Source organism: Oculina patagonica, chromosome 14 (genome assembly GCF_052425735.1).
Source record: "Oculina patagonica isolate OP01 chromosome 14, crgOcupat, whole genome shotgun sequence".
NCBI lineage: Eukaryota > Metazoa > Cnidaria > Anthozoa > Scleractinia > Oculinidae > Oculina > Oculina patagonica.
The window spans coordinates 4,507,294-4,521,747 of NC_135771.1; the positions used below are offsets into that span (position 1 = coordinate 4,507,294).

The 14,454-nt window shown below is 40.0% G+C and overlaps 1 protein-coding gene across 1 annotated transcript in view; it reads right to left on the reverse strand.

Annotated features, from left to right (window-relative positions):
* LOC144638385 (uncharacterized) overlaps positions 1–14,454 on the reverse strand; it is a 177,126-nt gene that overhangs the window by 9,050 nt on the left and 153,622 nt on the right. Inside the window, 20 exon segments of the mRNA XM_078497600.1 lie at positions 323–464; positions 1,104–1,299; positions 1,667–1,802; positions 2,247–2,388; positions 3,017–3,339; positions 3,769–3,910; positions 4,237–4,565; positions 4,703–4,844; positions 5,527–5,849; positions 6,348–6,489; positions 7,047–7,378; positions 7,942–8,083; positions 8,634–8,956; positions 9,350–9,491; positions 10,055–10,383; positions 10,772–10,913; positions 11,488–11,628; positions 12,026–12,204; positions 12,788–12,929; positions 13,497–13,813. Of these exon segments, the coding sequence (XP_078353726.1) occupies positions 323–464; positions 1,104–1,299; positions 1,667–1,802; positions 2,247–2,388; positions 3,017–3,339; positions 3,769–3,910; positions 4,237–4,565; positions 4,703–4,844; positions 5,527–5,849; positions 6,348–6,489; positions 7,047–7,378; positions 7,942–8,083; positions 8,634–8,956; positions 9,350–9,491; positions 10,055–10,383; positions 10,772–10,913; positions 11,488–11,628; positions 12,026–12,204; positions 12,788–12,929; positions 13,497–13,813 (4,206 nt within the window).

Here is a 14,454-nt window from a genome sequence, read left to right on the forward strand (position 1 = left end):
ATATTGAAACTAACAAACCGACTTTCACTAACATTATATATTACAGCATTGATATTTTATTCTTGTAATAGAAAAAGCTGATGACTGATACCATTCCAAGATTTTCTGATGTCCTTGATATGCCTCTCCAAACTCTAACATTTTTTTAGCAGCTTTACGCCAAGGATGTAGTTCATTATTCTTAATCCGTTTTCTAAATCTTAATTATTCTTTTTCCTTTTCGATTCACTATTATTAACGGTTTTCTTAGATTATAAAAGCAATTTTGTACATCGCCACAAAACGACTTGTTGCTTCAAAGCTTCTTGAACATCGTTCATACCTGCATTGCGACCATACAGCTCCAGTCTCATAGAGATATGTCCTCGCCAGCTCACGGGCCTGACACGAATTGAAGACGCTCGTATGGCGGGTTGAAGGTAATGGCGGACAATTGCGTTTCTGTTGGTATTGGCACGGAATGTCTGCAAATTTACAAAACAAAAAGCTGTTAGTTGATACGTAACTTAAAGACCTAAAAAAAAACGTAAAGTAAAGTCCGTACCAGCCCTTGGGATAGGGGCCAGATGGCTTGTAGTTGTCAGCGCTGAACTCAGTTTCTGTAGCATTAAGCAACCAGGAATATTGCTACTCCCCCCTGGATGGGATGCTAGGTTACCGTCACAGTTGCAAGTGCATCGATAAAAAAAAAATAATAATACCCATTAAAAATAACCCGTTAAACTTCGGATGAAATTCGCGCAGAAATGCAAGAAACAGACCCTGAAACGAGGTTTGAAACTTGAAAAGGTAACATCGAACAAGCCACCGCTTATCTCTTGTTTCAGTAGCAAGCTAAATAAGCGACTAGAAGTATTTCTACTTCCTCTGAATGAGATGCTAGCTTTATTTCAGGGTTTTTCCCAGCATTTAGTTTGACAGTACTCATTTATTCACCTGGGTGGAGAGAGGCACTGTGAAAGTAAAGTCTTCCCTAAGAACACAACACAATGACCCCGGGCAGGGTTTGAACCCGGACCACTCGATCAAGTCGACTCTAGGTCACTGCGCCTCCGGGTTTGAAACTAAACGCATGCAAAATTTCGTTAGAAAAACCAACAAACCTTAGTGACTCCCAGTTGTTTGTAGTACACATAGTGGATCTTGTCCATGCTGAACGTAAGTCGGTATCTTGTCACCCATTGGTTCGCGTCCTGCCTTCCTTGGGTAGCAATGGCCACAACTTTCTTGGGTTGTCTGAATGTCACTTCTAACCATTGGAAACGGTCATTGATTCGTGACGACCACGCCCCTCTAAAGCTGTTTAATAGAATTGTTAAAGCTATTGTAAGTAAGACAAAATGGTTGTTTACATGTGTCTTTCTTTTTCAGATCGTCGTTCAAGTTCGTAATCCATCTCAATCTTCTCCAATCTTAACCATTTTTATTTATTATTACCTCTTTGGTGTTTTTTAACCTTAGTTAACTGTTATTTTGTGTATAATTTGATTATAAGGCCCTTTTATATGTCACAAGAAAGTGTCTTAATGCTTATGACATAATTCTGTACTTAACCATGTATTACCCGCGTGCCTAAGGACTTTTTCCGACATAAATAGTATCGTTTTTGACGAGAGATTTAAGTCGAAAAGTGTTAAGAGGGGTAAGTTACGGATGATACTTATACCTGGCTTGTCGCTTGACATTTAGTCTTGCCCGCCATGCCGCGTGATATCTGTCCCAAATGGACGAAGCTCTGACGGCATTGTTCCTTATACGACCACTTGCCATTCCAAGAGCTAGGAGACGAGGTCTTATGATTCCTTAAAACATTGAAAGAGCAACATCAGAAGAAATACAATAAACTATCAAAGAAAATTTATCGGGAGTTAACCGTGAAAATTCTAAAATGCCTTGATGGGATTTAGGAATGATGTAGTAGATGAGATAAAAAACGCACTTGAACCCCTGCATACATGATTTTGGCTCCGATTTTTACTACAGAGACTGTTAAGGGTGTCACACGTGATAGAGATCAAAGTTCCCTAACCACAGACAATGTAAGCTTAGAAGTTTACTCACAAAGATATGTGCTGAACAGCAAGAGTAACTTGAACATTTGCAGTCACGAATGTCAAATGATAAAGTCTAAGCTGCGTGTAACTACAAAGATCGATGAAACCCTGTGAAGTTGAATTTTGGCGGCATAGGATAAATTGGCGTCATAAAACCGGACTCTTTCCTGTACTATACCACTAATGACTTACCAGGTCGGCGTCCATAGAATCCAGCTCTCATAGAGATATGCCCGTACCATGATACCACAACAATTCTGATATACCTGGCGCGGATTGGTGGACGCAGAGGATGCGACACAATGCTGTTCCTATCACTGTTTCCTCGGAATATCTGACCAGGAGAAAAAGCATCGGAATTACAACCCGTTGTTACATAGCTACCTTAGCTACACGACAAATGAGTAGTTTCCTGAGAGTTGTAAAGCACGTTCTATACAAAGACAAGAGCCTCCGAATTTTGCCATGTTGACAAATTTAATCACTGATTCCTATTCCTCTACTGATTGTTTTCTTTGAATAATAAAAGCTAAACATTAAATTGTGAAAAAAGGATTCAAACTAGTTAAGAAGCCGTTTTCGGTGAACGTAAACACAAACCCGCTATTTATGAAAGTAGTGTGTTTCAGAGCTTTTCTTTGCGTCCAAAAGAATCATTATTTAAACATTTCATCCAAGTGCAGATCGAATTAGGTAAAACTGTTTACTAAAAGAGAACGAACAACAGCGTAGTGCACTTACAATCCTATAAAACACAACACTGCCTCTTTACTCTAATATTACAGCTGGATCTCTACTAATGGCCAGCTCTCTACAACCTGACGGATAGGATATTTCGTCCCGATCATGCACCAACCAAACATTTTATCGTATCCTTATTGAAACTAGCTCTCAACAACGGCCAACTAATTCTGCCCCAGGATTGCCGATGTAAAGACGTTCAACTACATCTGCTGACTCACCTTAACGCGCCCGCCCTTCTTATAAGGTATAAATCGCACTCCATCATTTCCAAAGTACACCTTATACCTTGTGACCCACTGGTTGGCATCTTGTCGTCCCTGTGTTCTAATCTTTGTTACTAAAGTCGGACTTCCCAGGTTAAACTGCAGCCATTGTCGCTTGTCATTCTTCTTTGCGGACCAGGCTCCCTTATTTCGGCCTCGGGCTTTGTTGTTGAGTCGTCCAAGCCAGGGAGCATGGTAACGATTATATGTTGAAGAGGAAGTGACGTAACTGTTTGGAATCTTGCCGTCCTCGACGCCAATTGGTACAGAGTTACGAGCTGTAAAAAGGAAGTAAAAATGGGAGTCGATTTTAAGATACTCGCCGCTATGTTTGTTGACTGTTTTACTGAGAGCTTTAACAACTTAGGCGTCCTACTCAAGTTATCGAAAGACAGCTGTGCCAATAAGACACGTCTTAATCAAGATAATTATCAATTAATCATGATATACTCAATAGCTTTTTGAGTGAAATGGCCATTTTCTATAAGTACATGTTCCTTGCATTGACAATTTGTATCTCATTGCTTCCTTACGCCTGTGTTAAAAAATTGCCAATGGACATTACCAACTTCGATTTTAGGGGTTCTCTTTCTCGCTCAAGTAATGGTACATTAGAACTTTTCTCCTTTTTTATCTTTTGATTAAATCAAGAAGTAAATTTCTCGAAAAAGAGTGTCTAACAAATCTGTGTATAAGCATATACTTACATATTTGCCTGACGTAGAACTCAGCTCTCATAGAGATATGTCCTACCCATGTCCAGGGGTGAATACGTACATATCGCGCCCTGAACGTCGGGACAAACACGTTCTCCTTAAGCGAGTTTCGGTCTTTGTTGCCTGGGAAAATCTGACACAAACAAAAAATAACAAATTTAAAAAGTCAATTTCCTTGTTTTGCTTATAACTTAAGGGAAAATAATATAGAACGACAGCCAAGCATTTTCATAAACAGCAAGCTTCAAGACGTTAAGCAATTATTAATGATAGCGGAAATTACCAAGACTGAAGTTTTTGCTCACAATACAAACAAAAGGTATTATTCATCTCAAAATTGGCAATTCCAATTGCTTAATACTTAAAGAGCAGAAGAGCAGAGCAGAAGGTTTATTTGTCCACCCAGCAGTTTTCTAGCTTAGCGTTAATCAAGCGTTGCTATCTAGTGTAATCTTTTACCTTGACTCTTCCGTATTTCTTGTACCGTATCCATCGATATTTATCCTGACTGTATGAAATAATAAAGCTTGTCACCCACTGTTTGGCGTCATATCGTCCCTGAGTCACCACCTTGACGATCTTATAAGGCTTCTTAAGATCAAACTGTATGTACTGCCGGCGATTGTTCTTTCTAGCTGACCAGCCTCCCCGATAGCGTCCTGTGACTCGCTGATGTAATCTGGCCCTCCAGGGAGCGTGGTATTTGTTCCATGAGCTGGAGGCCGTGATTTGACGTGCAGCACGCCTTCCGGTTGAAATGCCGCTTGGTCGCACCGGCGCTTCACGGACTAAGGATCAAAGATAAAGAACGATGTAAATTTTCAGCAGTATAGTTATTTGCATCTAACACTCGATATATTTCATGTAGACATTTGTAATATTCTCAACAATCGAAAGCCGTTAGACATGAAAGCCGAATACTCACCAAGAAGATACCCATAGAGTTCGACTCTCATAGAAATATGGCCATGCCAACGCACTGGATGGAACTTGACAAACCGAGCAACAATGGCGCGTCTGAAATTGTTCTTTACGACAGTGTTTCTGTCCTTGTTTCCACGGAAAAGCTGTCAACAAAACGAAAGTTGATAAGTTTCTTTCATCTTACTACCAATTGATGTATGTTTCTGTAACTACATGCGATTTTAAGACTTTGTTATACCGTGAGATGTCCCAATCTACCCTCCCTTGTCTTTCAAAAGGAGACCGTGATTCCTCTATTTATTCGTAATTCGTCTTAATCTTTTCCAATTTGAACCATTCTTGCTTCTTTTTAGTTACTCATTTCTTCTATGAACGTTTTCTATCTTAGTTAACTATCTTGAGCTTCTCTTTGAAAGTTACTTTCAACGTTGCAAAATCAATTACTTTAAAGTATAGAGCAGTTTTTAATTGAGTGTAGTAAAACCAAAACCAAAGTAATCACTCTGACCAATAACAAAGGACACAGACAATCCAGTGAACCAATCAAAACTCGAAGAAAATACATGTAGTTGGCGCGAAGCGCGGGAAATCGTGCATGAGCGAGTCACAGTTGGTTTTGGTTTCATTTCTGATTGGTTGAGAAAATGGCGCGAGATTTTTAAACCAATCACTAAACGTAGTAATGCAAAACCAAAGCAAACGAAAACTACTTTCGGTACTCAAGTGAAAACCGCATACAATTCGTATGACAAGAAACTGTGACGAAACTCTTAATTACTGCATGTAATAATTTATCCCATCAATGGATGTAACATATCAACAAACCTTTGGCCTTCTTGTTTCAGTGTAATACCGGAAATGTATTCCATCCTTGCTGTATGATATCCTAAGACTTGTCACCCACTGGCTATAATCCTGTCGACCCTGTACAGCGAACCCAACAACACGCGCGGGCTTAGTGATGTCAACCAACAGCCACTGAGCGCGGTTATTTCTGCGTGCGCACCACGCTCCTGTCAATCTTCCTTGTCTGGGGATGTTCAGTCGAGCGCGCTTAGGACCGTGGTTTCTGTCCCAGCTGGATGACGCACTGAATCCTCCATCCGGGATTCGGCGGTCCTCGACTCCAAGAGCCAACCGAGAAGGCACTGGAAACGAGCAAGAATGGATGTAAGATAAGTAGGTTAGAAAACTGACCTCTCCAAAGGACTAAAATTTCCTTTTTGATTTCAAGTAAGTACGCCAGCAGTAATCAGACCAGGAGTAATCAGATTTCGGAAGTGCATTTCATTTTTTCAAATTCAAGTGTTGACGAAGAATATTTACAAGAACATTTCTCATACCAAAACTCTTTTTATTTACAACGTTAGTTTTGAAGGTTAATGTCTTCTACTTGTGTGAATTAAAGCGTTGTCATCTCAAAGTATTTTGGAAAAGTGACATTTTTCTCTCTCACTGAGCACCTTTGAAACTTTACCATAACTACCAAGAAGGAAACATGGTAACGAAGCAAAAAAAATTGTCTCCCTCGCAGCCGTTTTTAGTGTCGTCACGCAACTGTGGGGAGGAGCGTTGCGTGACGACACTACAAACGGCTGTGCGGGAGACTACAAAAAAAGTAGAACAAACTTTCTTTGGTGACCTACCAGCAGCTCGTCCATAGAATTCAACTCTCATTGAGATGTGATTAACCCATCTGACGGGATGAATACGAACAACTCGTGCTTTTATGTCTGGCTTCAATGAGTGCATAACAACTGTGTTTCTGTCTCGGTTTCCTCTGAAATACTGAAAAAAATGAACAAAAGAGAAGAGTTAAAAGAAGAAAACCAAAGAGTTATTCAAAGGGTTAAGAGAGATTGTTTAAATTCAAACAACAGAAAATTTCTTAACCGAAGACTTTCTTTCTCAATGGAATTTTTCTGACTGGAGGATCCAAGACCTCAGAGGGATTTTTCCTCAAACAATCTTCCACAAACTGACCAAGTAATGCCAAGATAAGTTTTCAATTTATTATCAAAATGGAGAATACGTTTCTAGCAAATTCCTTTGTATAACCACCACTCCCCCATCCCCACAATATAAACACCCGCATCCCTACCCACGGTGTTTTTGCACTCTCCCCAGTTTTCGCTCGCGTTCATGAACCAAGATGGCGGCCCCTCGGACTTAACGATTGATCTCTACGACTTCACGGAAAATTGGGGACTGCGAACAGTCTACATTTATTTTGAAAAAGGCAAATTGTTAAGCTATCCTGTAAACTCCAAAATTCGCTGTCGCCACTAGCTCGCAGACGCAACTCAAGTCTCTTGAAAAACTAATCCTCAAAACATTTTTCTTACCTTTGTTCTACCATTCTTGCTGTATTTGGCAAAGTAAGTACCGTCTACACTAAACGACAGATAGTACAGCGTCACCCATTGGTTGTAGTCGTTTCTTCCTTGGGTTGCCACAGCAACCACTTTTTTCGCGCCTCTGAAGTTTACCTGTAGCCATTGTTCGCGGTTGTTTATCTTTGCGCACCAGGCCCCTGCATACCGTCCTCGTCTTGGCCGTTTGAGCCTGGCTAACCAAGCAGCATGGTAACGATTCCATCGTGACGAGGCTGAGATAGCACTGTTGGGTATTTTACCGTTCTGTAATCCTATTGGTTTAGGGGCTGCTCTTCGGACACCTGAGATAACAACATCAAAATTAGGGACCAACTGTTTGCGCGATTTTAGCTTCTTACTGTAGTTTGAATGAAAAGTTGAAGTCACACGTAATTGAGCTAATGCTACTAACACCTTGTTTGCATGCCATTTCACATGTATACTGCTTCCAAATTTTCTCCCAAAACTAAATGAAGCAAATGACCCAAGCTGTGAAAATCATGGGCACAACAGGAGACGGGCGGGGGCGAGGTTAAAATCATGCAATTCGGCCTTAGTAGGCTGCTTATGCAAATACCTAAAATATCTATCCGTCCGTCGGTCTGTCTGTCTAAAACACTCCGCTTGCCGCGAACAAGGTACTCACAGTCACTTGCTAATTTCACATTCGAGCTCATATGTTAAGGAGAAAGAATAGACCCTGCAGAGGCGAATTATGGGTCAACAGAAAGCAAGAACGACCGGAATATCTCGTTTTCGTGTTATTCCATGCATAAGAATTAAGATGATTGCAACTGTAACGGTTGCTACTGCACGGCATTCGGCTTCATTACAGTCAAGACTATATTTGGTAAAGGATTCTTACCAGCTCTTTGTCCGTAGAGCCCAAGCCTCATAGAGATATGTCCGTACCACGTGATGGGATGGAATCTGATGAACTTCGTGTAAAGAGGTCTTTGAAGCTTGTGAGACACATGGCTATTGCGGTCCCTGTTTCCTGGGAAGATCTACAATGAAAGGATAAAGGAAGATACGTTAATTTTTTCTTTTTTTTAATGATTTTGTCTGGCCTTGTGTGGCTAAACTGTTTTCTTTCATCCCTAACTATCTTCTGTACTATAGCGATTTTTCTTTTGTTAATAATTTTGTCTACTCTTGTGTGGCTTAACTGTTTTCTTTCATCCCTAATTATCTTCTGACTTCTGTACTATGGCATTTTTAACCTTTTTCAAATTTCTTTTAAGAGTGCCAAAGCACAAAATTTGACAATTGTTTCAAAAAATTAAGAACAGAACAACGCGACATTAAAGTATTGCTAGTAGCTTCATTTGAATCCAGTACACTAGGGTTTCATCCAAATACTTCCAGTTTAAAGTAAAGTTCAATAGATACCTATTATTACGATGAAAACGTGAAAACAGCGAACAAGAGGGACTATAAGATTATGTTTTTACTATCGTTGGCTTAAAATGAAATCATTGGTAAAGGTAAATCCAATAAAATACATGTCTGTCCAAACTATATCTATAGTGCAAACCAAAACAATGAATGCCTTACCTTAACACGCCCGTTTTCTCTGTACGGACGGAACTTGCGTCCATTCAAGCTGTACGAGATACTGTAACTGGTCACCCACTGGTTCGCATCTTGTCGACCTTGAGTGACCACACCGGTTATTCTTGTTCTGCGAGCCAGTCTGACCTGTATCCACTGACGCCTGTTGTTCTTCCTTGCAGACCACGCCCCACGGTAGCGTCTGTTTGCCACGGAGTTGAGCCTCGCACGATTTGCACGGTGGTATTTGTCCCATTTACTGGAGGCCGTGAACGCCCTGTTTGGTATCTTGCCATCTTCTAAACCAATCTCTATGCTGTATCGAGCTATTGGAAAGTAATCCAGGGAAAATAAGTTAATATTAAATTAACAGCGCTACACAGTAATCACGGGCGCAGTGCAAGCATCCGTCATTAGCTTTATAAACATATAATAAGTCGCAAAGCCAACAAAGAAATTCCCTTTACCCTTCATCTATTTTCGATAGTTTCAAATCCAGCTGTTTTTCTTGAGATGGACAAACAACAAAGGAAAAACAAAAGTCTCACTGTTTCAGTCAACGTCATAAATATTCCCTTTTCTGAGTTGAAAATATTGTAGCTCATGGGAGTATTCTTTTATTTTAATGGGCAGATCATTTAGCACTCAAAAAGTCATTCAGCACAGTTTCTGCCGTATATACAAGTCGATTTGTACACAAAAGATAATGCAATACTTACGTAAGGTGACTCCATAGAATTCTGCTCTCAAAGACATATGTCCCACCCAAGCAATGGGATAGATACGTACATATCGCGCTTTGATTGGTGGATCAAAAACGTTGGACTTGACTGTGTTTCGGTCTTTGTTTCCAATAAAGACCTGAGGGCGGAAGTAAATAAAAGGAATTTAACTTTGTAATGTGTCCTCGAACATCTCATTAACGTTAACTACAGTGTCATATGTTTATCAATAAAATGTATGCAGAAATGATTTGTTACAGATCACTACTTTTTTCCCAATTCTTTCTGACCGCTATACTAACATGCAATCGAAAAACTATCTAGTAATTTCCCAAATTAGACAGTACGAGGTGCAGTGCACAATATGCAAGAAATTCCTCTGACTGACAAATTGGACTCCCCATACAACCTCGTCCAATGATTAAGTCTATGGAATTTTCCTCTTCCAGTTATTTTAGTTTAGTATTATTAAATTAGCGTTAAGTAAGAAACTTTATTTTGTGGCGGTAACACTTTACAGTACAAAATTAACTGATAACCTTGTAACCCTCCTATCTATAAGAGTTCATTTTATGCTTCTGTTTTCTGTTTTATTTTATTTGACAATGTTACGATATAGTTCATCATCAGCAAAACGATCGACGCATAAGATTCTCACGTTTTAAAATTGTTAACGCGAATCTTATACTCAAGTTATCTTACCTGCACACGACTGTTTTTCTTGTACGGCGTCCAATAGAAAGCGTCAGCACTGTATTTGATAATGTACCGAGTCACATACTGATTATAATCCGATCGTCCCTGTGTTGTCACCTTGACGATCTTTCGCGGCCGCCTGAAGTCAAACTGTATCCACTGGCCTCGTTTGTTCACTTTAGCAGACCATCCACCCACGTAGCGCCCACGCTTTTTGTTGTGCAGCCGCGCTAACCAGGCCGCGTGGTATTTATCCCATATGCTGGATGCCGTTATGTAGCGGTTGTTCAGACGGTTGTTGGAAAGTCCAAGAGGTTTGGCCACTGGGCGTGGTCCTTGAAAATACAAATCGTTGTTGTTAAAGGCGGTGACAAACAATGAAACAATGTGAACAATGGGATCAATGTGTCTGCAACATAAATATTTATCATGAATAGTTAACGGGAAACCATGTAACCAGAGGCTAGCGCGGGAAGACATCTAACCAGGAAAAGCGCAGAAGAAGCCACTTGAAACAAATCAAGATCAGTTTTAGTTTTCCATTTAAAAAGAAAAGAGGCCGTCCGAAATCCACCAGGAGGAACCTGTTGAGGCAACCTGAGCAGGCTCTGCTACAAGCAGGGGAACGACTTTGATTGGTTACAACCAATACCTAGATTTTGAACCATTTAGTAATAAAAATCACTCAAACGAATCTTTACAAAACAGGTTATCTTTACTTACTCAAATATTTTCCGTACAACTCCACTCTCATAGACATATGTCTGTACCAGGATAGCGGGTAAATACGCACATATCGAGCTCTGATGGAGGGCACAAGAGCGTTCCTGACCACTGTGTTTCTGTCTCGATTACCACGGAAGACCTACAAGATAATTCATATTAGTATTATGAGTCTTAAACACAAATGAGCGCCGTAAGACTAAAACCAGGGTTCGTACTTTTTTGAGCATTTGAAATTCCATGACTTTCCATGACCTTTTCCATGACTTTAATTTGACCATTTTTCTTGGAAATTTTCAAAAATTATCTTGATTTCGGGTACGTTTTTACCCTTTTCGTCACAAAAAATAGACTGCCTAATTTTTTTGTACAATCAATACCATTTTCCATGACTTTCCATGAACCAAACTAAATTCCATGACTTTCCAGGCCTGGAAAATGAAATTCTAAAAGTCCATAATTTTCCAGATTTTCCATGACCTATACGAACCCTGTAAAATAAGCTTGACTTTCATTAGAGTTTCATAAACTTCAAGGAAAGAACAATGCACTTTGTTAAGAATGCCTATTCATTTCCACTTCATAAAATGTTAATTTTGTTTTTGATCCTTTACAAGGGGTAACAAAATTTATGCCAGCTCCTATGTCGAACACCTGTGCATAGAAAAGTAAATTATCTGTATTTTGTTAAATATCTTGTAGATTTTTTCACTCACCCCTCTTCGTCCGGACCGATAATTGCGGAATCGTATTCCATCATTGCCATATTTCACTGTGTAACTGGTCACCCATTGGTTGGCGTCTTGACGACCCTGGATTGCAGTAGCAACGATTGTCGCACGGCTACGAAGGTCGACCTACAAGGAGACATTCACATTTTGTTAAACTAGTTAAGGAATATGCATCAGCACAGTTATTGATTGAACTGCTCATTAAACATTTTCTTTCGTGAGGTTCTCAGTGCCTTTTCTGCTGTGGCTCTATGGAGGGAAGGAAAAAACACGTTCGGAGCAACCTAGCCTCATGCGCAGACGCTATACGGGCTTGTCAAGAAATGACTGTGTGCCAATTGAGTGACAAGCCCAAACAGCGCCTGCGTAGGGGGCTAGGAGCAACCCGATATCTCAACCTGTTGGTCTAGAACCAGTTCTAAACCAGTTACTAACATGTTGTAGGCCACTTACTTACCAGTTCTAAGCCAATTACCAACCAGTTCTAAACCAGTAACAAACCTTTCCTAAGCCAGTTACTAACCTGTAGCCATTGTCCTCGGGTATTTTTTCGTGCTGACCAAGCTCCTCGGAGTCTTCCTGACTTGCATATATGAAGTCTTCCACGAGAGGCGGTGTGGTAGCGGTCCCAGAAACTCGAAGCACTCAGAGCACTGTCACGTATTCTATTGTCACTCACACCAAGAGGTAGCCTTGATACAGCTACAACGATAAACAGTGTAAAGCGCGGTTTACATTTAACTTACAGGAACTGTGTCACGTTTTTCCAAATACTCGCTATATAGCTTAATGTTTTCGAAGAAATTACTTATATGGATTTATATGACAAAACCATAGCTTCATTACAACCGAATATATCTCCCGAGCGTTATAATTTAAAGTAACAATTAAACGAGATTAACTTTGAAAACTGTTCAGCCCAACAGTATTTCAAAAACCCATATCGCAATCCGTTTCAATCTTCTTCACTTTCGGCAATCCGTACCTTCTTTTAGTTGCAGGTTACTGCAATGTTCCTTTACATTTTTAAGCCGTTATTTTTATATTTTACCGAATTTGGTGGCCATTTCCTATGCCAAAATTTGGCTCAAATCCGTGACACAGTTCCTTTAATGTTTATAGCAGATATACAATTGATTTAAACTTCATAGAGTATAACGTATTTTTGTGAGTGAAAAAAGTCAGCATTTGGAAAGTGTGCTGAAGTCTTTTTCAACACTCGTGTTCTCAGATTTTAAAGTGGACGTCTTTGAACCATCTTTAAGGAAGCATTATTAATTCTCACCAGTTCTGTGTCCATAGAATTCAGCCCTCAGAGAGATGTGTCCTCTCCACGCGACTGGGTGAATGCGGATAAAACGTGCCCGGATTGCGGGAGAGAGCCGCCGTCTAACGATTGTGTTTCGGTCCCTATTTGCACGGAAAATCTAGAAGAAACAGCAAATCAAAAGAACAAGAGTGGTTAAAACTAGGAAAGATTACAAAAGAGAAGTCGTTAAAATAAGACAATAAGGCCCCGAAAAAAAAGCAGACATTGAAATGTCAGAAGGAAAACTTCGTCCGATAATACCATACCAAAGTTTTGAACAAATAAGCTCATATTTAATTAAGCTCTCAAAACGAAGATAGCTTATTCCGATTGTAAGCCTCTTTTGTAGAGCTATCTCCTTATAATAAAAGAGTTATACAATGCGATGTTTTTGTACAATGTTTTAGACGCAAAATTCGTTCCACTAATTATTAGCCCAGACATTCTTAGTAATATCTTTTTTGATTATAGCTATAAAAATTTTACAATCAACAACGCCCTACAATAAATTAAAGAACCCCTTCCCTCACCCCCAGACAAAATGTGCCCCACCTTCCCCTGCAATAATAAACCCACTATAAACGTCTTTTGGAATTTTGTGGTAATTTTGGTTGACATTTTTTCCGCCAACCTCACCAAAAAATACTCTTGCACGCATTGCGTGCCTAAGTTTTTTTAAACTTACCTTTCCGCACAAGTAGGGTATAAAGTGGATTCCATCAAAGCTGTAAGTCAGATAGTATCTTGTCACCCATTGGCTGTAGTCCTGACGACCTTGAGTGGCCACAGCCAATACCTTGACAGGTCTGGTGAAGTCCACCCTGATCCACTGGTATGGGTTGTTATGTTTAGCTGACCAGGCTCCTACGTAACGACCGCGCCGTGAAATTTGAAGCCTGGCACGATTTCCTCCATGATAGCGATCCCATTTAGAGGAGACAGTAATTGCGCGGGATGGAATACGGCCATTCTTCATTCCTAATGGTTTGTATTGTTGTGATACTGAAGGAAAAACGGAAAGGTAGTTTAGTTAACCCACATCCAGATTACCTACAAAACCTTTTCTCTCAGCGTCACTCTGTTTATAACTTGAGAGACTCTGAGGGAAAGCTGACGCTACCCAAACCAAATACCAACTATTTAAAACGAAGCTTTTCTTACAGCGGTTAATAAATTTAAGAAAATTATCAAGAAGGTAGCTGACGTATCGGATTCCCACACGGCAATCATGTAAAGCAGTTTTAGTTTTAGTTTTTTTAATACTTGAGCTTATTGTAACTGATGGTTTCCCGTGTTTAAATAAAGTTTTTACATTACATTCCATTACATCAATCTTCACGAACCTCATGGTCCACAACTACTGGCGCTTAACTCTAACTTCTGTAGTATGAAGCAACTAAGGGTATCACCACTGCAGCCTTAATAAAATAGTAGTCTTAGCAGCTTACCCCTCCACTAAACTGTTTTGCCCAAAGCCAGGGCTCGAATCCAGGCTGATCGATATTGCGTCCGACGCGCAAACCAACAGTCCACCCCTACTTCCCAAGTAGACCCAACTGAGTAGTGAACATTTCCATGACTGACAATATTTATTAAGCTGAGAAAACAAGTGCCATTTGATAGCAAAATTCAATCTTCAAAAA